This window comes from Equus przewalskii, chromosome 14 (genome assembly GCF_037783145.1).
Source record: "Equus przewalskii isolate Varuska chromosome 14, EquPr2, whole genome shotgun sequence".
Lineage (NCBI taxonomy): Eukaryota > Metazoa > Chordata > Mammalia > Perissodactyla > Equidae > Equus > Equus przewalskii.
The window spans coordinates 8,379,936-8,403,281 of NC_091844.1; the positions used below are offsets into that span (position 1 = coordinate 8,379,936).

Below are 23,346 nucleotides of genomic sequence, written 5' to 3' on the forward strand. Positions count from 1 at the left end.
GGACATGGCACTGCTTGTCAAGCCACACTGTGGTAGGCGTCCCACATATAAAGTAGAGGAAGATGGGCACGGATGTTAGCTCAGGGCCAGTCTTCCTCAGCAAAAAGAGGAGGATTGGCACTAGTTAGCTCAGGGCTAATCTTCCTCAAAAAAAAACAAAAAAAACCCCCCAAAACCCCCATGTTTTGTGTGTTTGTGCCTTGATTTACTCAACCTCTCAGCTGACTTCTACATCAACGCTGACTTCCTGTGTCCACTCCTCACATGCCGTCACACTCGGGCTGCCTGGGGGAGGCTGACACAGTGGCCTTGAGTCAGCCTCGCTGTTTTGAAGCGTGTACTTGTTCTTGATCCCTAGCTGAGGCCTGTCTTGAGTGGGTTAGACCCCTGTGTTCTGGATGAGGAACTTGAGCCTGGAGAGCTAGTCTGCGTCACGCCCTGCATCTTGCCTTTTCTTGACACTTAGTACGAGACTGTGCCAAGCCAGTAAAGCAATGACTCGCTCGTGGTCATACAGTTCGTAAGGAAATAACTCTGTTCTTCCACCACATCGTCAGTGCTCTAACAGAATGGTTAGGAGGCCTGTTTAGAGTCTACCTAAGAGCCAGTGCTTAAAAAGTACGCGTGTATTGATGAATTTGGGCCCCTCTTCTTGTTGGATGGTCCTCCGTGTACATACTACCTGTCTCCTAGGCTTGTTTTTTCCATCTTTTAGGATGTTAGCGATGTCGAATGTAGCTTTGTTAAGTGCACAGTACGCATCCCTTTCAGTCATCTCCTTGGTGGTGACAGTCCTGAGCAGTTGCAGAAGTTCAGCCTGGGTCCTCCTGGCCCAGCAGCACAGTAGATCCTCTGGTGGGAGGTGCTGAGTCTGGGCTCTCTCAGACCCTTTTCCCACTAAGGACCCAGGAGTGTAGGCGGTGGCTCCCCAGGACTCTCCCTGGGCTGAGGCATCTCGGTGGTGGCGTGGGATGTGTGTACGCATGTTTCCTGAGGAAGCCTCTGTCCTCTAGTGCAGTGACTGCTCCAGGGCTGTGCCAGGGCCCACGCTGTGGGGCCCACCCAACTCCTGCAGGGACTCCTCATTCAACGAGTGGCCTGCTTATGTGTGGGCCCCACGTTGCTGCTCTGGTCTCCCTACGGGGACGCAAGTTCGTCCATTTAGAAGCATAGGCTCCAGTCTAAGCCTAGTGGGCACGAGAGGCTGGTTTGGGGATGACTTCCCTGGATGTGAGTCCTAGCTCTTCCCCTACTCATTTGCTGTGTGACTTGGCACCAGCTCTGTAACCTCTCTGAGCCTTGGGAATAAAACCGTACCCACCTAAGTAGTGAGGCTTAAACAGAGGTAACGAGCGGGAAGAGTTTATTGTAGTGCCTGGCACATGCTGTATGTGTGATGCCTGTTAGCTGATAATAGTAACAGTGTCCACTGTGTGTGTGTGTGTGTGTGTGTGTGTGTGTGTGTGTGTGTATTGGGGGGTAGTGGGGGCAGACGGAAATGACCTGTGTTTCAAATAGGCATAGCTGATAACAGTGTTATAAGGGTAGACTACAGTATTGCTTTATATTTTTTCAATAAAGCTCTTTGGAATTTTCTTTTTTTTTTTTTCCCTCCCTGAAATAGCTCCTTGGTGAGTTGATGCTTTAGTATACTCCATCAGAAGAGATGGAGGTTTGCTCTTTCATACTCTCTGTTAGGTTAAGCTAGTCACTGTTGTCATGTAACTTGTGAGTTCTGTATTTCTGGGCTGCTGCATTTCAAAAGGGCTAAGAAGTTAAAAAAATATATATAAAAAAAACTTTCAATGGATTGCCGACATTTAACTAGAATTATAGGAATCAGCTTCTAAGCTTTAAGGCAAAGCTGCCCCATTCAGAAGTTCCTCCAGATGTGAGTGTGTATGTATGTGCACACGCCCTCTGAACGCCTTTTCTCCAAAGACCGTATGCCCTTAGCCCCTGCCCTGGCGGATGGTCGTGGGCAGGCTCTCGTTAGGGTCACACATGAATCGGTTGCCCATCATGTCCTTGGCTTTGTCCAGAGCTTTCCTAGGACTTTGTTTCCTATCCAGAGTTTCTGCTGCCACGTTGAACCTGAGGTCGGCATTCTTGCGTGGACCCTCTGTGCTTTTCATTAAGTTATTTTGCTAAAGAGACTGACAGATGGTTTCTTCCTAAGTGTGGGTTGGTTTCTTTTTTTTTTTTTAACTGAGATATAATTGATACATAACATTGTGTAAGTTTAAGGTGTACAGTGTGTTGATGTAATAAATTTGTATACTGCAATATGATTAGCACGGTCTTGTTAGCTAACACCTGTATCACATCACATAATTATTTCTGTTTTGTGATGAGAACAATTAAGATCTAGTCTCTTGTCAACTTTCAAGTTTATAACACAGTATTGTTGACTGTAATCGCTGTGCTGGGCCTTAGGTCTCCAGAACGTATTTATCCATTAGTTGCAAGTTTGTACGCTTAGCATCTCCCCAATATCCCCACCCCTGGGCCCTGGTAACCACCACACTACTCTCTGTTTTTGTGAGTTCAGCTTTTTTTTAGATTCCACGTATAAGCGATATCCTACAGTATTTGTCTTTCTTTCGGTTAGCGTAATGCCCTCAAGGTCCATCCCTCTTGTTGCAGATGGCAGGATGTTCTGTTTTCTTGTGTTTGAATACTGTTCTGTTGTATGCATATCCCACATCTTCTTTATCCATTTATCTGTTGCGGGGCACTTAGGTTGTTCCCGTGTCTTGGCTATCGTGGGTTGGTTTATTCTCACCGGCACTCATGTTCTCTTAGGCAGATTTTAGTGGGCATCTCCATCAGATAATGAAGGCCTTTGCTTAGTTGTGCAAATGATAGAATAGAACCAGTCATTTGAGATCCTGGAGAGCTTTCAGTAGCCCGCATCCCTGGCCACACCACCAACCACTTGTGTCTCTGGATTAGGATTTGGAAAGCTCGCCAGGTGACTCCACCTCTCAGGCAGGATCGAGAACCAGTGGAGTAACCCACGGCTCATCCTGAGATGTGCGGGAGGTGGGCAGAGGCAGATCAGAGACCGGGAAGGCCTGCTCCTGAGGGGGTGTGAGAGAGGGTGTGAGCTGGGCGCAGCGGCTGAGGAGGGTCAGGGTGAGCCTCAGCATGTGTGGGTGAGACAGTGAGGGCGGGTTTTCCTGTCACCCTGTCCTGGGCTGAGGAGCTGGCTTAGAGCTGTCCCCACCCTCCCCCCCCTTGGTGTTCACGGTGGCAGGAGTCAGGGACCCTGCCTGAACAGTGGAGCTGGACCCCTCAAGCAAGGCACTGAGAGCGGCCAGGAGGACAGGTGGCCGGGATTGCACATGAGTCCATAGCTCACGTGGGTTATTTTAATTTAATTTTTTTTTTAAAGATTTTATTTTTCCTTTTTCTCCCAAATCCCCCCAGTACATAGTTGTGTACTTGTAGTTGTGGGTCCTTCTAGTTGTGGCATGTGGGATGCCACCTCAGCATGGCTTGACGAGTGGTGCCATGTCTGTGCCCAGGATTCAAACCGGCGAAACCCTGGGCCGCTGAAGCAGAGTGCACGAACTTAACCACTCGGCCACGGGGCTGGTCCCCCACATTGGTTATTTTTCCTATTCCATGGAGAGGGACAGCTTCCTATACGTCACCTTGTTTTATCTGGTCCTTATCATGACCAATGAGAGGGGTTTTTAATCCTCATTTTACAGATGAGAACACTGAGGCTTGAATGAATTGAGGGGCGTGTGCAAAGAAATGGCCAATGTCCTTTCAGGGACCCGCTGTGGAAGAATTGTCTGGATGGAGGCCAGAAGTGATGGATAAAGAAGAAAGGGGGTGGCAGGTGTGTTCCACTTTTCTGTAACTTTCAAGGTGAAAGTAAAGAGAAATGAAGCAGAAGCTCAAGGGCAAACATTGCAGGGTCCACAGCCTCAGGGAAGAGGGAGCAAGAGAAGATTGTAGAACAGTGGTTCCCAGTCTTGGCTGCACAGAAGAATCACAGGGGAGCTTGTAACAGGGCCAGCATCCAGGTAGTACCTGGACCGATTACACCAGGCATCGGTATTTTGGAAGCTCCCCAGGTGACTCTGCTTGAAGCCAAAGCTTGGGAGGGAACTCCTGTCCTATAGAGAGATTAAAGGAGTCATAATACAACCAATCCAGGAGGAAAGGAATGAGGAGCATGAATGGAGGGGCTCCCGTCTCTTCTGAGGCTGGCAGGATGGGAGCAACAAGGAGGAGGAGACGGGACACTTGGGGTGGACAGGACGTCTGGGCTCCTCAGTCACCAGGGACGTGGGACCAGATGACTGAGGTGAAGTAATCTGTGACTAATTTGTATCCCACCTTCCTTGCTTCCCTGTCCCCTCAGGCCCGTTGTCTGGAGGAGACTTCATGTGGGGCTTTGTGGAGAGCCAAGGGGCCCCGTAGGTTTCTGTAGAGTGGACAGAGTTTGGACCAGCTGCTGGAAAACATGCATCACCAGTGGTTCTCTGCCCTCTGCATGCAAGCACCCCCTGGGGAGACTTAGAAATGCTAAGGCCAGGCCCCAGCATGGTCCAGTAGAGCCTGTCTCTGGGTGGGGCCTGGACGTGTTGCCAGGAGCAGTGAGAGCCCCCCCATGGTGAAGGGGCCCAGTCCTCACTAGTGCACGACTCTGTGACTGATGATGAATGTGATAAGAGGAACATTGGCTGTTAAAGGAATTTAGGCAAATAAGCTTTGTGTTCATGTTGATCATGAAGAAGTTATCAGGAGCAGACTCTCCAGCTTCCATGCAGGAGGCTGGTCCCCCACCCCCTCTCTATACAGAGAAATTGTAAGGAGTTCACTCTTCTAAAGGCTTGAAAAAATGTTTTTTCCTCTAAGCAACTGATGTAGACTTTGAATATATGGGTGCCTCCTCCCTGAATTTGTCTTTTGCTGTACAAGTTAGGACAATAGGTAAAATAAATAATGTTAACAATTAGTAGATAGAGATTGGTTATGAAATCCATTTTGGGTCCAGAAAGAGCATTGGGTGAGATGGTGAGGCCACCATGAGAGGTTGTACAGAGCCATTTCTCTGTGTGTTTGCAGCTCGCTTTCTGGAGTGTGTGCAGGGACCTCAACAAGTCTCCCCGAGTTGGACAGCATATTAGTTTCCTAGGGCGGGCATACCAAAGAACCACAAACTTAGTCACTTAAAACAACAGGGCAACAGTTGTGGGGGTCTAGAAGTTCAAAATCAAGAAGTCCATGCTCCCTGACACCTGTAGGGGAATCCTTTCTTGCCTCTTTCTTGCTTCTGAATGACATATGACTTCTCTAGTTCAGACTGACTGAGGCTTTTCTGGGGCTTCGGTGGAAAGGTAAGTCTTCCGGGCCTTCTCAGGGCACTGGGGACGTCACCCAGCTGTAAGAAACCAATCAAGTCCAAGACAGTACTTTTCTGCTGTTTTTCCGTTTCTCAATGAAATAAATGTCGCCCATTTACCAGAAGGAAACAGGGAAACATAAAGTGAGTTTGCTATTTGTTGATTTGTTGAGGTAGTGGGATTGAGTGGGGAATTTTCTTTTTTTTTTTTTTTAAAGATTGGCACCTGGGCTAACAACTTGTTGCCAATCTTCCTTTTTTTTTTTTAAGATTGGCACCTGGGCTAACAACTTGTTGCCAATCTTCCTTTTTTTTTTTTAAAAGATTGGCACCTGGGCTAACAACTGTTGCCAATCTTTTTTTTTCTGCTTTATTCCCCCCCCCCCCCCCCCCCCCCCCCCCCGCGAACACAGTTGTATATCTTAGTTGCAGGTCCTTCTAGTTGTGGGATATGGGACGCCGCCTCAATGTGGCCTGATGAGCGGTGCAGTGTCCGTGCCCAGGATCCGAACCCTGGGCCACCGCAGCAGAGCGTGCAAACTTAACCAGTCAGCCACGGGGCTGGCCCCCGAGTGGGGAATTTTCTTATGTTTATTTTTATTTCCATTCTTGTTGCTCTAGCAACTTAAAATTCTCTTAAATGGTGTAAAGAGAAGCTTTTTGGAGCTTAGCTGACCAAGATTGTGCTGAAAGTTGCCTCTCTTTTGGGATCCTCTTGTGTTGTCAGCCTTACATGGTGAGGACTTAGCTGGCTTCTACTGGTGGCCAGCCTCTCCGGCACAAAAGTGCTCTGAACAGAAGAGCTAGGTCCTGAGATGGCCTGGTTCCATTGTTACCGCTGGGCCCACATCTGCAGAGTAACTGTCAGAGCATTTTGCCAACAAGTGCTCTGCACTGGCTTGTCACGGGGACCTGGAGTCCTGAAGGCTGCAACAACTTTTCCTAAATGGAAGGCTTTAAACAGTCAGATTTTGAGATCAGAATTCCCAGTGGAAAACTCCCTGTAGTAAAGAGACGTCTGTTGAGTCTGAGGAAGTAAATTGCTGTTGCTAAGGCTTCTCCATTCCATCTGATTAAATTTTAATTTTATTTGATTTTTTTCTAATTACTGCTCCAAGTTTGCTTTTCCCTACAGGTTCTCTGCCTATGGATATGCATCTTGGGTTCAGAAAGATTTTCTAAGGATGGGTCAGGTGACCCTTCTCCATAATGTGTGATGGCCTTAGTGACAGGGGCAAGTTGTCATTTTATCCTCGCTCCCTTTCTTCCCTGATTCTGCCTTGGACCCTGTGGGAACCTGTCCATGGCTGAGCCCTGGCACAAGGCTTCTTGTGAAGCCTGAGAGGCATTTGACCGTCAGCTTGTTACAGCCCAGGTCTGCAATAATGGCATCTTATGGGGAAGGCAGACCCTGGGCCATGGGAGTAACTTAATTCACTTTCTTATGTCCGTGGGATGGAACACCTGTTCTTGCGGAGGAAGTGTGTTCTCCTTACCCCCCAGCTTGCCCTGCTCACTCCTACTTTTTCTCCTTTCCTAAATTAATGGTTAAATTCCCGTCTGTATGACCCTACAGAAGGGAAGGCCCAGCATCTCAGAGTACGCATTTAGTCCAGGCTGAGACTTCTGTGCTGTGGGCTCTCTTCCTTCTAACAACAAAACAAAAGGAAAACAATGAGAAAATCTATTTAATCCCTCAGATAAATTTAGTTAGTTTACCTTCTGCCCAGTCTGAGATAAGATTAGCGGAGTTCTGTAACAGAACCATGCAACTGTTGAGATGTTGCAAGTCGCTGAAAGGGAGTGACAGATGGCAGACTTTGAGTAATCGGATTTCAAGATCAGAATCCACAGTGAACAGAACTCTAGTTACTTGTAGCATATGGAAAAGCAGTTTCCTTCAAGTGAGCTTAAAGAACTGTGTTCTTTGATTTTTATTTTTAATTTGGAGTATTCATTAAGCAAATATTGATTAAGGGCACACCACGAGCCAGGTACACCAGCTGTTGGGAACTGATAAAGGATCCCTGCCCTTACCCTTGTTTCCCTTTAAACATGTACTTAAAGTAAGAATGCATCTGAAGGTGGTGACCATCTAACAATTTAGTTGTAGCAAATTAGGTATAATTCGATGCCTGCAAAGACTCTGTTGTTGTCAGAGACAGAAGTGTCGAAGTGAAAGTCAGAAGTAAGTATGGCTTTATTGCAGAGGTCGGAAAGGATATTGTCAACAGTTGTTAAACACTGGTGCGCTGAGCTGGACCTCTTTTGGTATACCTGTACACTTTCAAGATGAATGGAACCCACTGAGGCCTCACTGGCTGCAGTTTACAAATGCTGACAATGCTTTCCCTTTGGGGAAGGATTAATCAGACTTAAGTGTGCCTGGCACATAGTAGGTGTTCAGGAAAAGTGTGTTTTAAAAATTGCACATGAGCTGCTGTATTGAAATGCATGTTGCTTGGTAAGCCTGATGAAACAGACAGACTCCTTCCTTTTTAAGACTCCTGTTTGCAGTGTTAGGCTCCCCGGGGCGCTCTTTCCATGTGAGGAGCTGGAGTCCACTGGAGCACTGTCTTTTGTTTTGAACTTGAGCTTATGGAAATGTCTGGCTTCACTTACCCTTTTGACTCTCTTATTGATTTCCATTTTGCAAAGGAGGCACTATTGCTTTATCTTGTTTATTTATTTTTCTGTGATCCTCGAATGCCTCCAAGCTCCATTTCCTGCCTTTAATTATGTACAGGGCCATTACACAAAAGTGTGGTTTGCAAGGTGGAGGTAGAATTGTGACTGTAACAGCATAAGCCGCTGTCAGGCAGCAGGCTGCCTTTCTGATTAAGTTTGGCTGGTAGACTGGTTTGTGCACCACGACTGAGTCTTGTTGAACAAGTTTAACAGCTTTTTTGCAACTGTCTCTGAGCGCGAAGGGAGAATTTTTTGTATTTCACGTTCAGGCTTGTTTTTTACTTCTAATCCTCAATATCCCTAATGTGGGAACTGAATAGTCTAAATCTGTGACTAGTTAGAAAAGTGGCAAGGTGTGAGATAAGTTAATTTTCTTCTTTGTGCTTTTATATATTTCCCCAGATCTCTATAACAAACTGTATTCATTTGGTGATTAAGAAGAAAAAGATTGCTTTAGGGGGACAAATTGAGACTAGACCTTATTTTTTTAGGGAAGATTTTTGAAAAAGATATTTTTAACTGGTTCTCTTAATGTGATTTTGGGAGTACAGGTAATGCCTGTTGGGCTTGTTAAAAATGGGACGTCAGAGTGGTCATTATTCCCCCTCAAAGGAGAAGTCCACAGTTTCAGTCCAGGTACCAGGCTGTTAAAGTACTTGACCCAAGGCAGATAGTTTCTCAACAAAATTGAGAGATCAGAAATGTTTTGCCAAAGGATTTTGGTTCCTTTGAAGGAGCAGAAGCTGACAAAGGAGTACAGGGTCTGCTGTTCTATGTGATGGCACAGGGTCAGTAAAAGGTAATTTTGTGACATGTTTTTCTAGGCTTCATGGATTAAGGATGGTTCTAGTCTTCATGGATTAGGGGTTACTGGAATTTAAAGGAGGAAGGTTTGGGATTAAAATGGGTGACAGTGTCTTAAAAAAGAAGGAAATCCTGCTTGTGACAATGTGGATGAACATTGAGGACATTATGCTAAGTGAAATAAGCCAGTCACAGGACAAAAAGTACATGATACCACTTACATGATGAATCTAAAATAGTCAAACTCAGAGAAGCAGAGAATGGAATGGTGGTTGCCAGGGGCTGGGGGAGAGGGGAAAATGAGGAGGTGTTAGTCAACGGGCACAAAGTTTTGGTTATACAAGATGCCTACATCCTAGAGATCTACTGTGCAGTATATAGTGCCTATAGTTAACAATATTGTAATGTATACTTAAACATTTGCTAAAAGGATAGATCTTATGTTAAATGTTCTTCTCACAACAGTATGTATATATATATATGTTAGTAATAATAATATATAAGAGGATATGAGGAAACTTTTGGAGGCAATGGACATGTTATGGCATAGATTGTGGTGATGGTTTCATGGATGTATACTTCAGACTCATCAAGTTGTATACAATAATTCTGTACAGCTTTTTTATGTCAAAAAAAAAAAAAGAGTGACAGCTATCTGGAAAGAGCCAAATGAATGGGAAGGGTGGATTAGCACAGGGTGGAACCATCAGGATAGTGAGCAGGCAGTGTTGGAGTGGTTGGTCCCATTTCGTAGCCTTTGAGACAGGCTGAGGAGGCATGTCAGTGTCCGGGGAAGAGCTGTGGGCAACTCCAGATTGTGCTGGGCTTCGTAGGGGAGGCGGAGCTGGTATCCATCCCTGTCCACCCCAGATGCCCCTGGCAGCAGGCGCGTCATTTGAAGTCTGTATCAGATCTTAAACCCAAGCCCTTTGTTGAGTCTTGGTTTTCTTTCTCCCACTGTGTTGCTTGCTTTCCATTTTATAGCCTTGAATCATCCCTGCTATACAGGAATATAAATCTAATTGCTCTGTGTGATTATCATGCCAGAAGACGAGGTAAACGGACTGCCAAGTGGATGGAAATGCCAGGGAATTTTCAGAACAGCCTTCATTATATTCACAGCAGCATGTGTCTCTAGGGCAGGGCAGTCACCGTGTTTGGAACTGGTAGCCATGATGGTGTTTCAGTGCAAGATTCTTGCTGTCATGCATTTTGAGCATATGTCACCCTGCTTGGAGGTTCGCTATGACAGGATCCACACACTTTGAGTCAAAGCAGACGGCTTGGTCCCCATCCAAGGGTTACTTAGGGAGTGACTAGGAGAACATGTCAGGGTTCAGCAGTGTGGACCCAGAGCACGTTCATGTTCAGATACATTTATGATTCGTCACTTGGGGAATGGAGTTAGGAAAAGTTATTTTTGTATTTACTTTAGGAGCCCAACTGTGGAAATTTCTGACCATTAGAATTTTCAGTTTTTTTAAAAAAAATTGTAAAATACACATAAAATTGACTATCTTAACTGTTTTTGAGTGTATAGTTAGTTCAGTGGGATTAAGTACATTCACATTGTTGTGCAGCCATCGCCGCTGTCCATCTTCAAGACCGTTTTCATCTTTGAAAACTGAAACTGTACCCAATAAAGAATGGTCATAGTTTTTGAGTGGAAACAAAAAAATTCTGTCTCCTTTTATTCTAGTGTGAACAGGACCATCAGTCTGGTAGTCTAACTCCTTTGGTTGATCAAAGCTAGCAGCCACACCCGCCATCCTCTTGGTTTTCTGAGAAGCAAAGGGTCATTGTGTGGCTGTCCTTGTTCCTACATATCTGGGACACCGCGTGCAGGTGAGGGCCTGGTGGCTGCCTGTCGTCTTCTCCTGAACCAGGGCCAGAATCCCTTCTTTGCGATGCCCTTGAAACTCTCCTCCCTGGACGTTTGCTCTATCACGAACCTGTGTTGTGGCTTTGCAGGCTCATCCGTCACGGTGATGGGTGTGTGGCTGCCTGTGTTATCCGTTTGGTTGCGGAGATGAGCTCAGCAGTTGGCCGGCGCCAGAGCTTCCCGCGTGATTTGGGTTCCCTGAGGGTTTGCCCACCAATCTGCTGCATTCTCTGAAAATAACATCGTCATGTCTTGGTTTAGTGGAGATTTGTGGGAATCAAAAGGGATTCACACTAAAAGGTATATTGAATTATATAAAGTGCTTTGTGAAAAAACTCGAAGTTTAGTAATTTGGATTATGAATTTTACTTTGAGTAGGAGGGCCGTCATGTTGAGACTGTAAATACCCCCCACATTTATCTTCTCATTGATAGTCAATAGAAAGGACTTCATGTGATCCTTTTCTGTTGTTACTTTTCACGAATAAAAGTGTTTTCCCTTTCTCTGGTTCTTTCTTTGCTTTTTCCCCTGAGCCTCCAATACAGTGACGACAGCCAAACCAGATAGCCCTAACGTGAAGACAGGGCTCTAGACCGAATGTGCTGTCACGTTGATGGCTTGTTACAACGAGGAGGAGCTCTTTACTGGAGGAATAGAATTGTTGGTCATGGAGCTGCTTGGGTATATTATTTCTAAGCCCAAAGCCATTAGGAAGACCTGCTTTCTTTAGTGCAGGGAGAGAAAAAGACTTTTTAAGTTTTCTGACTTTCATTAAAATGCTTTTCATGGGGGATGGGTGTTACTGTTTTTTTAAAATGCGTTTTATGATGCTTCAGTGCTGTTACTGGGAAGAGCAGAGCACTTTGTCACTGCTCCCTGTGGTAAGTACCAGACCCAACAGAGGCAGTAAAAACCAGGAGGCAGGGGAAGGCTTCTGCGAGTGTCCTTGTTTATTCCATGTCAGTAGCTGTCATTTCATCTTAAACTTGGTACTGTCCATGTGCCTGAAATCCAGCCGGAATGAAAAAAGTACAGCATTATCAATTAGAAGCAAATTACTTGTCGGCCCCTCTTTGGGCCCTAATTATAAACCGTGTCACTCGACATCTATGTGAGCCAGAGTTGTTCTTCTAATGGCCTAAAAATAGGAGTGTTGTGCTCACTGAGATGCCGGGAGGTTTTCCTGCAGCGCCAGACAAGCCATATGGAGCTGCTGCAGAAGGAGAAGCGAATGCTCCCTGCAAGCGGCCCTGCGCTCCAGGGCGTTTGTTCCTGGAGATTTAGGGACGACTTTGCCGGTTTGGGCTTGTGAGAGAAAAGTCAGTCTCAAGGTAGATAGAGGTGGAGGTTTGTGGGTGATGGAGCATTTCTGAAAATGGCTGTTCCCCTGACTTTCTGCCGTCCTGGAGCGGGGGAAGAGGCTGCCGGCTGTGCAGTGGGAGCTGGGGGTGTTGGATGTCAGCCTCACTGCTCAGAGCCTCAGCCGCTTCGCCCTTCTCTCTACAGGTGGTGGTGAGGTGTAATGAGAAAACAGGCACAGTGTGTACCACTTCAGTATTTATTTTTTAATGAGCCTGGCTAATAAATGTTACCTAGAAGACATCCATATGAGTTATCTTTAGCTTTCTTATGAAAGGACAGAATAAGTAGGGCTGTTACCCTGTTGTTAGGAGCCATGCGTTAATACTTTGCCATGTATTTGCTTTACTTATTTGCATATATTTTGTCTTTGACACATTTAACATTTGCAGACATCTTACCCTATTTTCTAGTAGCTGTAAAGGATTTCTTTGCCATGCTAATCTTTTTCCTTTGCCCATTCAACAGAAATTTAAGAATTATTTTTTCTTCCTGAATTTTTTTTTTCTCATTTTGGTTTTCCTGCTGAGATCTCTCGCTGCCCTGCCTTCCCATCTTGCATCTTCTCTGTGGTCTTGGCCCGTTGTCTTCCTCTGGTTCTTTTGTCTTTGTGCTTTGGTTGGCTCCACCTTGAGTGTTTTGGCTTACTTCTGATTAAGTGCCCCTGCTCCCTCCTTGGGTTCCTGCAGGGGCAGTTTGCATTTGCACAGACGTGGACTCCCCCCATTCCCTGTGTCTGCAGGTGGACACTGACTGGCCTGACTCTCCTTGTCACTTTTTTTTTTAAAGTAAACTTTATTTTTTAGAACAGTTTGATTTATTTGATTTATTGATTGATTGATTGATTTTTATTGAGAAAGATTAGCCCTGAGCTAACATCTGTCACCACTCCTCCTCTTTTGGCTGAGGAAGGCTGGCCCTGAGCTAACATCCATGCCCATCTTCCTCTACTTTATATGTGGGATGCCTACCACAGCATGGCTTGCCAAGCGGTGCCATGTCTGCACCCAGCATCCGAACTGGCGAACTCTGGGCCACCGAAGCGGAACGTGCACACTTAACTGATGTGCCACCGGGCCAGCCCCTCTTCTATGAGTTTTATAGTTTTGCATTTTACGTTTAGGTCTGTGATCCATTTTGAGTCAATTTTTGTGAAAGGTGTAAGGTCTCTGTCTTAGATTCATTTTTTTGCATACGGATGTCAATTGTTCCAGACCCATTTATTGAAAAGACTGTCCTTCTCTGTTGAATTACCTTTCTTCCTTTGTCAAAGATCAGTTGACTGTATTTATGTGGGTCTATTTCTGGCTCTCTGTTATGTTCCACTGACCCATTATCCTATTGCCAATACTATACTGTCTTGATTACTGTAGCTTTGTAGTAAGTCTCGAAATTGTGTAGTGTGAGTCCTCTGACTCTGTTGTTCTTCAGTATTGTGTTGGCTCTTGTAGGTCATTACCTTTTTATATAAACCTTGAAATCAGTTTGTCAGTATCTACAAAGTAGCTTGCTGGGATTTTTATTGGGATTGCGTTAAATCTGTAGATCAAGGTGGGGTGAACTGGCATCTTAATAGTATTGAATCTTCCAATCCATGAACATGGAATATCTCTTTATTTAGATCTTCTTTGATTTCTTTAATCAGAATTTCGTAGTTTTCTGTATATAGATCCTATGCATATTTGTTAGATTTCTACCTAATAAAAATACCATTTGCTATTATCAGTGATATTTAAAAATTTTTTTCAAGTTCTAATTGTTCTTTGCTGGTATATAGGAAAGCAGTTGTCATATTAATGTTATGTCCTGCAACCTTGCCATACTTACTTATTAGTTTCATAAGTTTTTTCATTGTTGTTGATTCTTTGGGATTTTTCTGCAAAGACAACAAGCATGTCATCTGTGAACAAAGACACTTTTGTTTTTTCCTTCCTTATCTGTATACTGTTTGTTTCCTCTTCTTGCCTCATTGTACTAGCTAGGAGTTCCATATGATTTTGAGTTCTCGGCATTGTTCCTCATCTTAGCTGGAAAGTATCTAGTTTCTCACCATTAGGTATGATGTTATCTGTAGGTTTTTTGTAGATGTTCTTTATCATCTAAAGAAGTTCTTTTTTTTTATTTAAAGATTGGCACCTGAGCTAACAACTGTGGCCAATCTTTTTTTTTTCTTTTTTCCTCCTTTTTTCCCTCCCCAAATCCCCCCAGTACATTGTTGTATATTTTAGTTGTGGGTCCTTCTAGTTGTGGCATGTGGGATGCTGCCTCAACATGGCCTAATGAGTGGTGCCATGTCCGTGCCCAGAATCCGAACCCTGGGCCGCTGAAGCAGAGCGCGCGGACTTAACCATTCGGCCACAGGGCCGGCCCCAAGCTAAAGAAGTTCTTGATTCCAGTTTGCTGAAAGTGGGTTTCTTGTGAACAGCATCCAACTTGACTGTTTTTTTTAAATCTACTCTGAAATCTTGGTCTTTTAGTTCGTGTATTTAGATCATTCACATTTAAAGTGATTATTGGTACAGTTGGATTACTGTCTGCCATACTATTTTCTATTCATTTCGTTTGTTTTTCTTTTAACTTCTTTTTTAATACCTTTTGTAGTTTTAATTGAATATTTTGTGATTCTGTCTTCTCTCCTCTTAGGATACTTTACGTCTTTAAAAAAAATTTTGTAGTAGTTGCTCTAGAGTTTGCAATATATGTTTTAAACTAATCTAAGTCCACCTTCAAATAACACTGTACTGCTTCACATGAAGTGAAGTATCTTATAACAGTGTTTTCAAGCCCTCCCTCCCAGCCTTTATGACATTGCTCTCGTTCATTTCACTTCTGTGTGCTGTAATCACCCAATGCGTTTTTACTATTATTGCTTTAAGCATTTATCTTTTAGATCAGTTAAGAGTAGGAAAAATAGAAGATTTTATTTATTTTCATTTATTTCTTCTCTACCATACCACTTGCTTTCTTTATGTAGATCTGAGTTCTGACATATATCATTTTTTCTTTCTCTCTGAAGAACTTCTTTTAACATTTATTCCTGGTTAGGTCTACTGGAAATGAATTCTGTCAGGTTTTTTTTTTTTTTTTTTTGGTCTAAGAAAGTCTTTATTGCTCCTTTCCTTTTTTATTTTTAAATTAAATTTTTATCAAGATAATGATAGGTTACAATCTTGTGAAATTTCAGTTGTACCTTATTGTCTGTCAGTCGTGTTGTAGGTGCACCCCTTCACCCTTTGTGCCCACCCCCCACCCCATCTTTCCCCTGGTAGCCACTAATCTGTTCTCTTTGTCTACATGTTTAAATTCCTCATATGAGTAGAGTCATATAGAGATTGGCCTTCTGTCTCTGGCTTATTTTACTTAACATAATTCCCTCAAGGTCCGTCCATGCCGGTGTGAATGGGACGATTTTATTCTTTTTACGGCTGAGTAGTATTCCATTGTATGTATATACCATATCTTCTTTATCCAGTCATCAGTTGATGGGCACTTAAGTTGCTTCCACGTCCTGGCTGTTGTGAATAATGCTGCAATGAACATTTCTCCTTTACTTTTAAAGAATAATTTCAGTGGATATAGAATTCCTCAGGTGTTTTTTTCTTTGAACATTTTAAGTATTTCATTCTGCCTTCTTGCTTGTATGGTTTCTAACAAGAAAATCTGCTGTAATTCTTATCTTCTATAGGTAAGCTGTTTTTTCCTCTGATGTCTTTCAAGATTTTCCCTTTGTCCTTTGTTTCTCCATTTTAAATATGATGTGCCTCCATGTATGTTTTTTGGTATTTAACCTGCTCGATGTTCTCTGAGCTTCCTGTGTCTGTGGTTTGGTGTCTGTGATTAATTCTGGGAAATTCTCAGCCACTATGACTTCAAATAATTGTTCACTCTTTCTTCTCCTTTTGGTATTCCAATGGTGTATATCTTACATCTTTGCAAATTGTTCCGCAGTTCTTAGATGTTCTTTTTTCTTTTGTTCATTCTTTTTTTCTCTTTGTATTCAGTTGGGAGATTTCTATTGACCTATCTTCAAGCTCAGCTTGGCTGTGTCCAGTCTACTGATGAGGCTGCCAAATGCACTCTTCATTTGTGTTAGTGCATTTCTTATTTCTAGCATTTCTTTTTTATTAGGTTTTTTTTCCTTTTCTGTTTTTTTCCCCCAAATCCCCCCAGTAGATAATTGTATATCTTAGTTGTGGGTCCTTCTAGTTGTGGCATGTGGGATGTCACCTCAGCGTGGCCTGATGAGCGGTGCTATGTCTGTGCCCAGGATCCGAACCAGTGAAACCCTGGGCCGCCGAAGCGGAGTGTGCGAACTTAACCACTCGGCTATGGGGCTGGCCCTTTTACTAGTTTTTAGAGTTTCCATCTTTCTACTTATATTACCCATCTGTTCTTACATATTGTTTAACTTTTTCACTGGAAACCTAACCTATTAATCATAGTTATTTTAAACTCCCTGTCTGATAATTCTAAGATTTGTGCCATCTATGAGGCTCATTTTGATTCTAGCTTTGTCTCTTCAGACTATGGTTTTTTCTTGCCTTTCAACATTTTTTGTGATTTCTTTGTTGAAAGCCAGACATGAGGTATCAGGTAATAAGAACTGAAGAAAAGTACGTTAGTGTGAGTTTTGTGTTGTTCTGACTGGGCCATGGGCCATGTTTAATGTTTGCTGTGGCTGCAGGTGCCAGAGGTTTCAGATTCCTCAGGTGTCCTTATTTTGGTGCCCCCTTTGCCTTTCGGCTTCTTTAGGAACTCCTCCTCCTCAGATGGAGTCTGAGTCTGGCAGTTCTTTCAACTGTCCTCCGCTGTCATTCTTCCGGAGCCTGTTGATATGGTGGTAAAGTATGGGGGAGGGGAAGCGTCCTACAGTCTTATCAGTGAATCTCAGTCTTTGATGGGCCTTGTGTCTTTGGGCTGTTCCCTTTATAGTGTTTCTTAGTTCCCCCATCCCCACCCACTTAGGTGAGACAGGAAGGCTAGAGGGGGTTGGAGTCAGAGAAGTGCCCTTCCCCCAGCTGAGATAAGGCTCTGGGAAAGTCTTTTCCTCTGGAGAGCAGGCCTTTGTTATGGGCAATGCTCTGAGCCTATTGCACAAGCCAGGACTCCTCCCTTCCCCTGGGAGAGCCTTGAGGGGATCTTTCTTGGTTCTTCATAGTGAGAACCTAGCATGGTTCCTGGTGGTAAAACCTATGCAAGTTTAGGGGCCGCTTAAGAATGTGGCCATCAGGAGGTTTTTACTTTCATGCTAGTCCAGTTTTTACTTTCATGCTAGTCCACACTCAACCCGCAACATTTTGTCAAAATCACCGTATAAGTGCTCCTACCAGTTATGGCTCCAGTGGCTTCTGCTCTGGGTGAGCGCATTGTGGCTGTGACTCTGGATTCTCCCCTTTTCTCCGGATTTCAGGATTATGGTTTAACCTGTGACCTTTGTTCTCTGATGGGTCCAGGAAAAGTCAATGATTTTTCACTTTGTTCAGCTTTTTCATGTTGTTAATTTGAGAGTGATGACTTCTAATGACTTTACATGTTGGAGCTGAAACTAGACGTCACCTTGTCATTTTTAATTGCTGCCCTCCTCACCTTCCCACCAGTTAAAGGGTCTGTGTAGTGGCTTTTCTAAGTTACCCTACACCTTCCGCCTGCCTTCTTTTGTTGCTCAGGTTTTTCTTTTTACCGAACTAGATAAGGATTCTACAACAGATCTCTTAATTTTGGTGGAACTGCCCAGTGTATGTGTGTGGGATGAGTGGGAATTTTTACCCCTTTTCTAATTTCCATCAGCTTCCCTGTCAGCCCCCATCTATGAGAGGCAAGCGTATTCTTTTCTTTTTTTGATGAGGAATAGTGGTCCTGAGCTAACATCTCTTGCCAGTCTGCCTCTTTTTGCTGAGAAAGATCAGCCTTGAGCTAACATCTGTGCCAATCCTCCTCTACTTCTGAATGTGGGATGCCACCACAGCATGGCTTGATGAGCAGTGTATAAGTCTGCATCTGGGATCCGAACCCGCAAACCCCGGGCACTGAAGTGGAGTGCGTGAACTTAACCTCTACGCCACTGGGCTGGCCCCTAACCCAGTGTTTTTAATCAGAGAAGCTTAGGAGCTGCTCCTCAGATTCTGTATTAAAGTAGCAGCCCCCTTTATCTAGCAGTCAGCTTTCAGGCCCCCTCGATTATCTATAACTCAGGAGCAAACCAGTAAGGAGGCAAAACTTCTGAGCAGCCTAAGGATAATTGCTATAAAAGTTTGTGCACCCCTTCCTTCTTCTTCCGCTAAAGCCATTAAGTGGGACAGATCAAGGTGATTCTAGGGGTGGGTATATGGACAGTTGGAGCTGGATAGGGTGAGGAGGGCATCTGCCAGGGAGGGGACAGTGACAACAACAGTAGGATTGGTCAGATAAGTAAATATATTAAAAATAATGGAAACCAGGTTTCTCATTATTGGAGAACGGAGTTTCAAATATGGAGAGAAACTAGAATGAACACTGTGGTATTGGATCACAACTGGAAGTATTGATGTGAACTCAGTTTTTATATATGTGGATATATATAAAAATAAAAATATATAATGTGTTACTGAATATGTATATGCATGTGTGTATGAATATGTAAACACATATATACGCATACACACACACACACACACTCATGTACAGACAGTAGTTCCTGGCTCTGTCCACTGAGAGGTTCTGGAAACAGGCACCCCATTCGCAATGAGCACACCTGGCTCCCAGATCCTGGCTTTTTGGTACCATTCCTCACTCAAGGAACCAGAGGTCCTTGGAGAAATGGCTGATTCCAGGGCTGGAGCACAAAAAGTAAAAGGTGAACTTAGATTATTTTATTATGCCAGAAACTACAAAGAATGATGGGGACACGTCCAAAAGACAGAGAAGCCAGCTTGAAGTGACTCCCACTGGCTAAATCTGAGACACTTTGAGCATCAAAATAATGATGATGGATTATAACCCGTTGAATAAACTAGGAAAATATGAAACCATCCTGATAAATAAATGAATAAATTCAAAATTTGATGAGGAACAGGAAATTTACATGGTTTCAAAGTACCTCTCTACAGAATACTTGTTAATTACAAAGGGAAAAAGGAGTAACTTTACAGTGTAGAAGCTTCGCAAATACTGTCTTAATCGAGTGATCAAAGGGAACATTACCAGTAATGGGACAAATGGAAATCGTCTGCCACCTGATGGGACGTGATGAAAAGGACATAACGTCACTTCTGTGATTCTTGCCAAGCATTTATAACCTGAATTAAATTGTGATGTAATTATGATGAAACATTGGATGAACCCAAACTATGGGACTTTCTACAGAAAAATTGGCCTGGAATCTTCAAAAGTGTCAAGGTCATAAAAGTCAAAGAAAGACCGAAACTTCTCTAGACTCGCACAAACAAGAGTCATGACAGCTAAATGCAATGCGTGATTCTAAGCTGGATCTGTTGTAGCAAAAGGACATGGTTGGGAAATAGGTAACATTTGAATGGGATCTGAGGATTAGGTGGTAGAAATGTATCAGTTTCTGTATTTGAGGTTGTACTGTGGTTATACAGGAGGATGGCCTTGTTTGTACAAATGTACACTGCAGTATCTGGGCATGATGAGGTGTTACTCAGTAACTTACGCCCTAATGATTCAACTTCTCTTTATGTTTGAGGTGGTTAAAAAACACAAAAATAGACATATTAGTTGCTCAGGCACCTGTGAGCCTTACTCAGGGCCTGTTAACTTAAGAATTATGCCTAAAGGGGCTGGCCCCGTGGCCGAGTGGTTAAGCTCGCGCGCTCCGCTGCAGGCGGCCCAGTGTTTCGTTAGTTCGAATCCTGGGCGCAGACATGGCACTGCTCATCAGACCACGCTGAGGCAGCGTCCCACATGCCACAACTAGAAGAACCCACAACGAAGAATACACAACTATGTACTGGGGGGCTTTGGGGAGAAAAAGGAAAAAATAAAATCTTTAAAAAAAAAAAAAAAAAAAAAGAATTATGCCTAAAGTGAGGTGAGGGGCTTAATCCTCTCAGCCGTCTTGATTCCTGGGCAGTGGAAGATCAGGGACGAGCAGGTCCTCCTGGGTTTGTTTTTCCCCCTACCGTTGATTCACGATGTTATTCATTACAGCAGAGTGATAAACATTTACGTTGTTTGCTTTATGGTCTGTGAAGGGCTTTGATATATTTTCTTATTTGCTTCTCACGGTACCCTCCTGGAGTAGGCAGGGATTATTCTCCCACCTTTGAGATGATGATAAAATAATAATAATGACGGGCAACACTTAGATAGTACATCTTACAGCCAGGCAAGAGTGTAAGCACTTTGCTTGTTGAATATATTAACTCATTTGATTCTCACAATCATGCTGTGAGGTAGGTATAATGTGATTATTCCACTTTACACATGAGGAAACCAGGGCACAGAGAAGTTAAATAGCTTGCCCAACGTCACACAGCTTGAAAGTGGTGGAGCCAGGATTCAAGTCAGCCTTTCTGACTCTAGATCTCCAGCTCTCATTTACTGGGTTGTGTTACCTCCTGTATTGAGACGCTGAGGAATGTAGACAGTTAGGTTAGGTGACTTGTCCAGGGCCCATTGTTCACTTATTGGTAAACTCCAGGCCTTGTTCCAAATGCCGGGAAATGGGTATAAGCCGCCAGGCCCTGGGCCTCAGGGAGCTCGCGCTCTCTTGCAGTGAGCAGAAGAAGTGGACCCGAGGCTTGAAACCACTGCCGTCGAGTCCAGACACAGACCACACTGCCTCGTGCATGAGGAGTGGGCAGCGCCATGGGCTGCTTGGCTCGGTCAGTGCCTGTGCTCAGAGGTGCATTTTCTCCTCTTTTCTTTTGAAGGTCGCCTGGTAGGTGCTCTGGATGCAGTGCTGGATTCCAATGCACGGGTCGCTCCATTTCGAATTCTGCTTCAAGTTCCTGGGTCCCAGGTTTATTCTCCCATAGCATGTGGTGAGTTACTGAGTGGATCAGACGTGTACTGGGCCATAGCCACTGGTGAGTTTTGTTCCAGTTGGAATCTTCCAAACCTAAGGTCTAAGCATGCTGAGTATCTGCATGTTGGTGAAGCTTGAAGGTAACTCCTTTTAGAACCTCATCTGCTTTTATGAGCTCTTTTCTTTTTCTTTTTTTTTAACCATCAAAAGCACATAAAGGCTACAGCTTGGACAACTTAGCTTGGGCATGCCCGGCTTTGGAGTGGTGTGTTGTTCCAGGTGCTGTATATTGTTGAGTGTGAACTGAGCCAATTTCTTCTTCGTTTTGTTTCTGTCATAACAACCATGTTCCTGGGTGTGTATGCGTATTGTCATGGTGCAGTGGCGACGTCTGAGGGCTCTGCCTGTCTTAGGGCAGTCCTTACCTCCTTGCTCCATGTTTGCCCCGAGAGAATCACTGGACTGGGGCCCTAAGGGAGTGTGGAGTCACATTCTCATCCTCCCCATCTCTGCTTCAATTCCTCCCACGGGCACCATCCAATACTCTCCCTCACCTTGGGCACTTCTGGGGCAGGGGAGCGTTACCTCCTAGAGCGCTTCTTTAAAACAGAACCGAGATATGTCTTTTTAATCCACGAGTAATAAATGTTCCCCTTCCGGAAATTAAACAATAGATAAGAGAGAAGGAAGAAGAAATGGTCTGTGAACCTTTATCCAGAGCTAATCATCTTCGCTCTGCATAGATGGGTATGTGCATGGAGGGTTTTAGTTTTGTGTTTTCTTGCTACCATAAATTTCCAACCTCACCTCACATTCTTTAGCCACATTGGGTTATTTTTTTCCTGGACAAATACAGAAAAGTACAAAGAAGAAAGCTGTCATCCCCATCTACCATATGGTACTAACCACTGTTAAGATCTTGGCATGTTTTCTTCCAGTCCATTTTGTTTAATTAAGATAAATCATTCTGTATTTGCATAAAATGATAAAAATGATGTATGCTCAATATAAAGAAATCAATTAACGTTGAAAAGTACGAAGGGTAAAATCTCTCTTGCCCCATGTCCTCACCACCCAAGGTGACCTGTAGTCACACTGGATTTACATCATCCCAGGCAGCTTTACAAGGCTTGTAGACAGGTACGGGGACAGTTATGAAGATGGAGAGAGGTGCTTCTCTGAAAACGCGACTGGTCTGACAATGCTATTTTGTAATAAAAGTATTAAGATTTTACTTGGTTTCAATAAGAGAAGCTGAAGTGAAACCAAAGAAATGTTAAACTTCAAATGTTTCTTGAACATGACGGAGCTGACTGAGCTTCTTTTCTAAAGGGTTCATTTAAGGTTAAGGGAAGAGATTTTTGAAAGCTTTACAAGGTTAGAATTGTGGCTTTTTAAAACAATGTTTCAGCTCTGACAATGTGCATTGACTCCCCATCCTAAAGGGCAAAGATGACTGTGATTTACCGTAACCTCTGCTTCCCCAATCTGTCTTTTAAAAAAGTTTCATTAATTTTACATTGTAATTCCAGTCTGTCCTGTAACCATGCTTTCCCTCATTGTTTGGCTCGGCTCTCTGTTTAAATTGATTTAATGCTTCTACTCAGGTGTGTCTTTCCCAGTACAGAATATTCTATTTTGGCTCATCTCTTAATTGGTTAGATTTCTGTTTTCTTCCCCCAGTAATGTTCGCATTTGGACTTGAATGACACCTTGGCTGGGTATAATGGTCTCTGGTCATATGCTCGAGCTTGGTGGCCATCTCTCAGGGTCTTTCAGTATTTAGTGTGGCCATGGGAGAAATCTCAGCTGGCCTGATACTTGTTTTCTCCTTTGTGGGTGGTGTGCTTTTTGTGCATAAAAGTCTTTATCGTCTGAGTTTAGTAACTTCAGTAGCTTGGTTATCATCCATTATTGCCTTGGGCACCTTGTTAAATTCCGCTGGAGCCTGATGTGCTCTTTCAGTGTGCAGGTTGACTTCTTTAATCATTTCAGGAAATTTGCTTATATCATTCTATGTATGTGTTATGTTTTTTAAAATACATTTTATGTTTTATTTTTGGATTCTCCACTTGAGGGACACTTTATGTAGGATAAGTGTTGTCTGCTTTTCATTTCTACCTGTTTTTCTTTATCTGTCTTTTCATCTGCCCTCTCCATGCTGTTCATAACCCTTTTCTCTAAGTTAATAATTCTGTTTTCGGCAGTGCATTTCATGCTTTGTTGCTTTAATTTGTTGACTGATTTTGTTGTCATGTTGTTTTGATCCTCTGTTCATTT

General features: G+C 43.6%; 1 protein-coding gene across 4 annotated transcripts in view; it reads left to right on the forward strand.

The window, feature by feature from the left end:
• The window catches only part of TBC1D8 (TBC1 domain family member 8), a 112,849-nt gene that overhangs the window by 27,660 nt on the left and 61,843 nt on the right, over positions 1 to 23,346 (forward strand). For 2 of the 4 annotated variants that reach the window (XM_070573468.1, XM_070573471.1), the window contains exon 2: positions 20,972 to 21,127. The exons of 1 other annotated variant lie outside the window; for it this stretch is intronic. In XM_070573468.1, the coding sequence (XP_070429569.1) occupies positions 20,972 to 21,127 (156 nt within the window). The remainder of the gene's footprint in view (positions 1 to 20,971; positions 21,128 to 23,346) is intronic. One more of the 4 variants, XM_070573469.1, reaches the window with a different exon arrangement.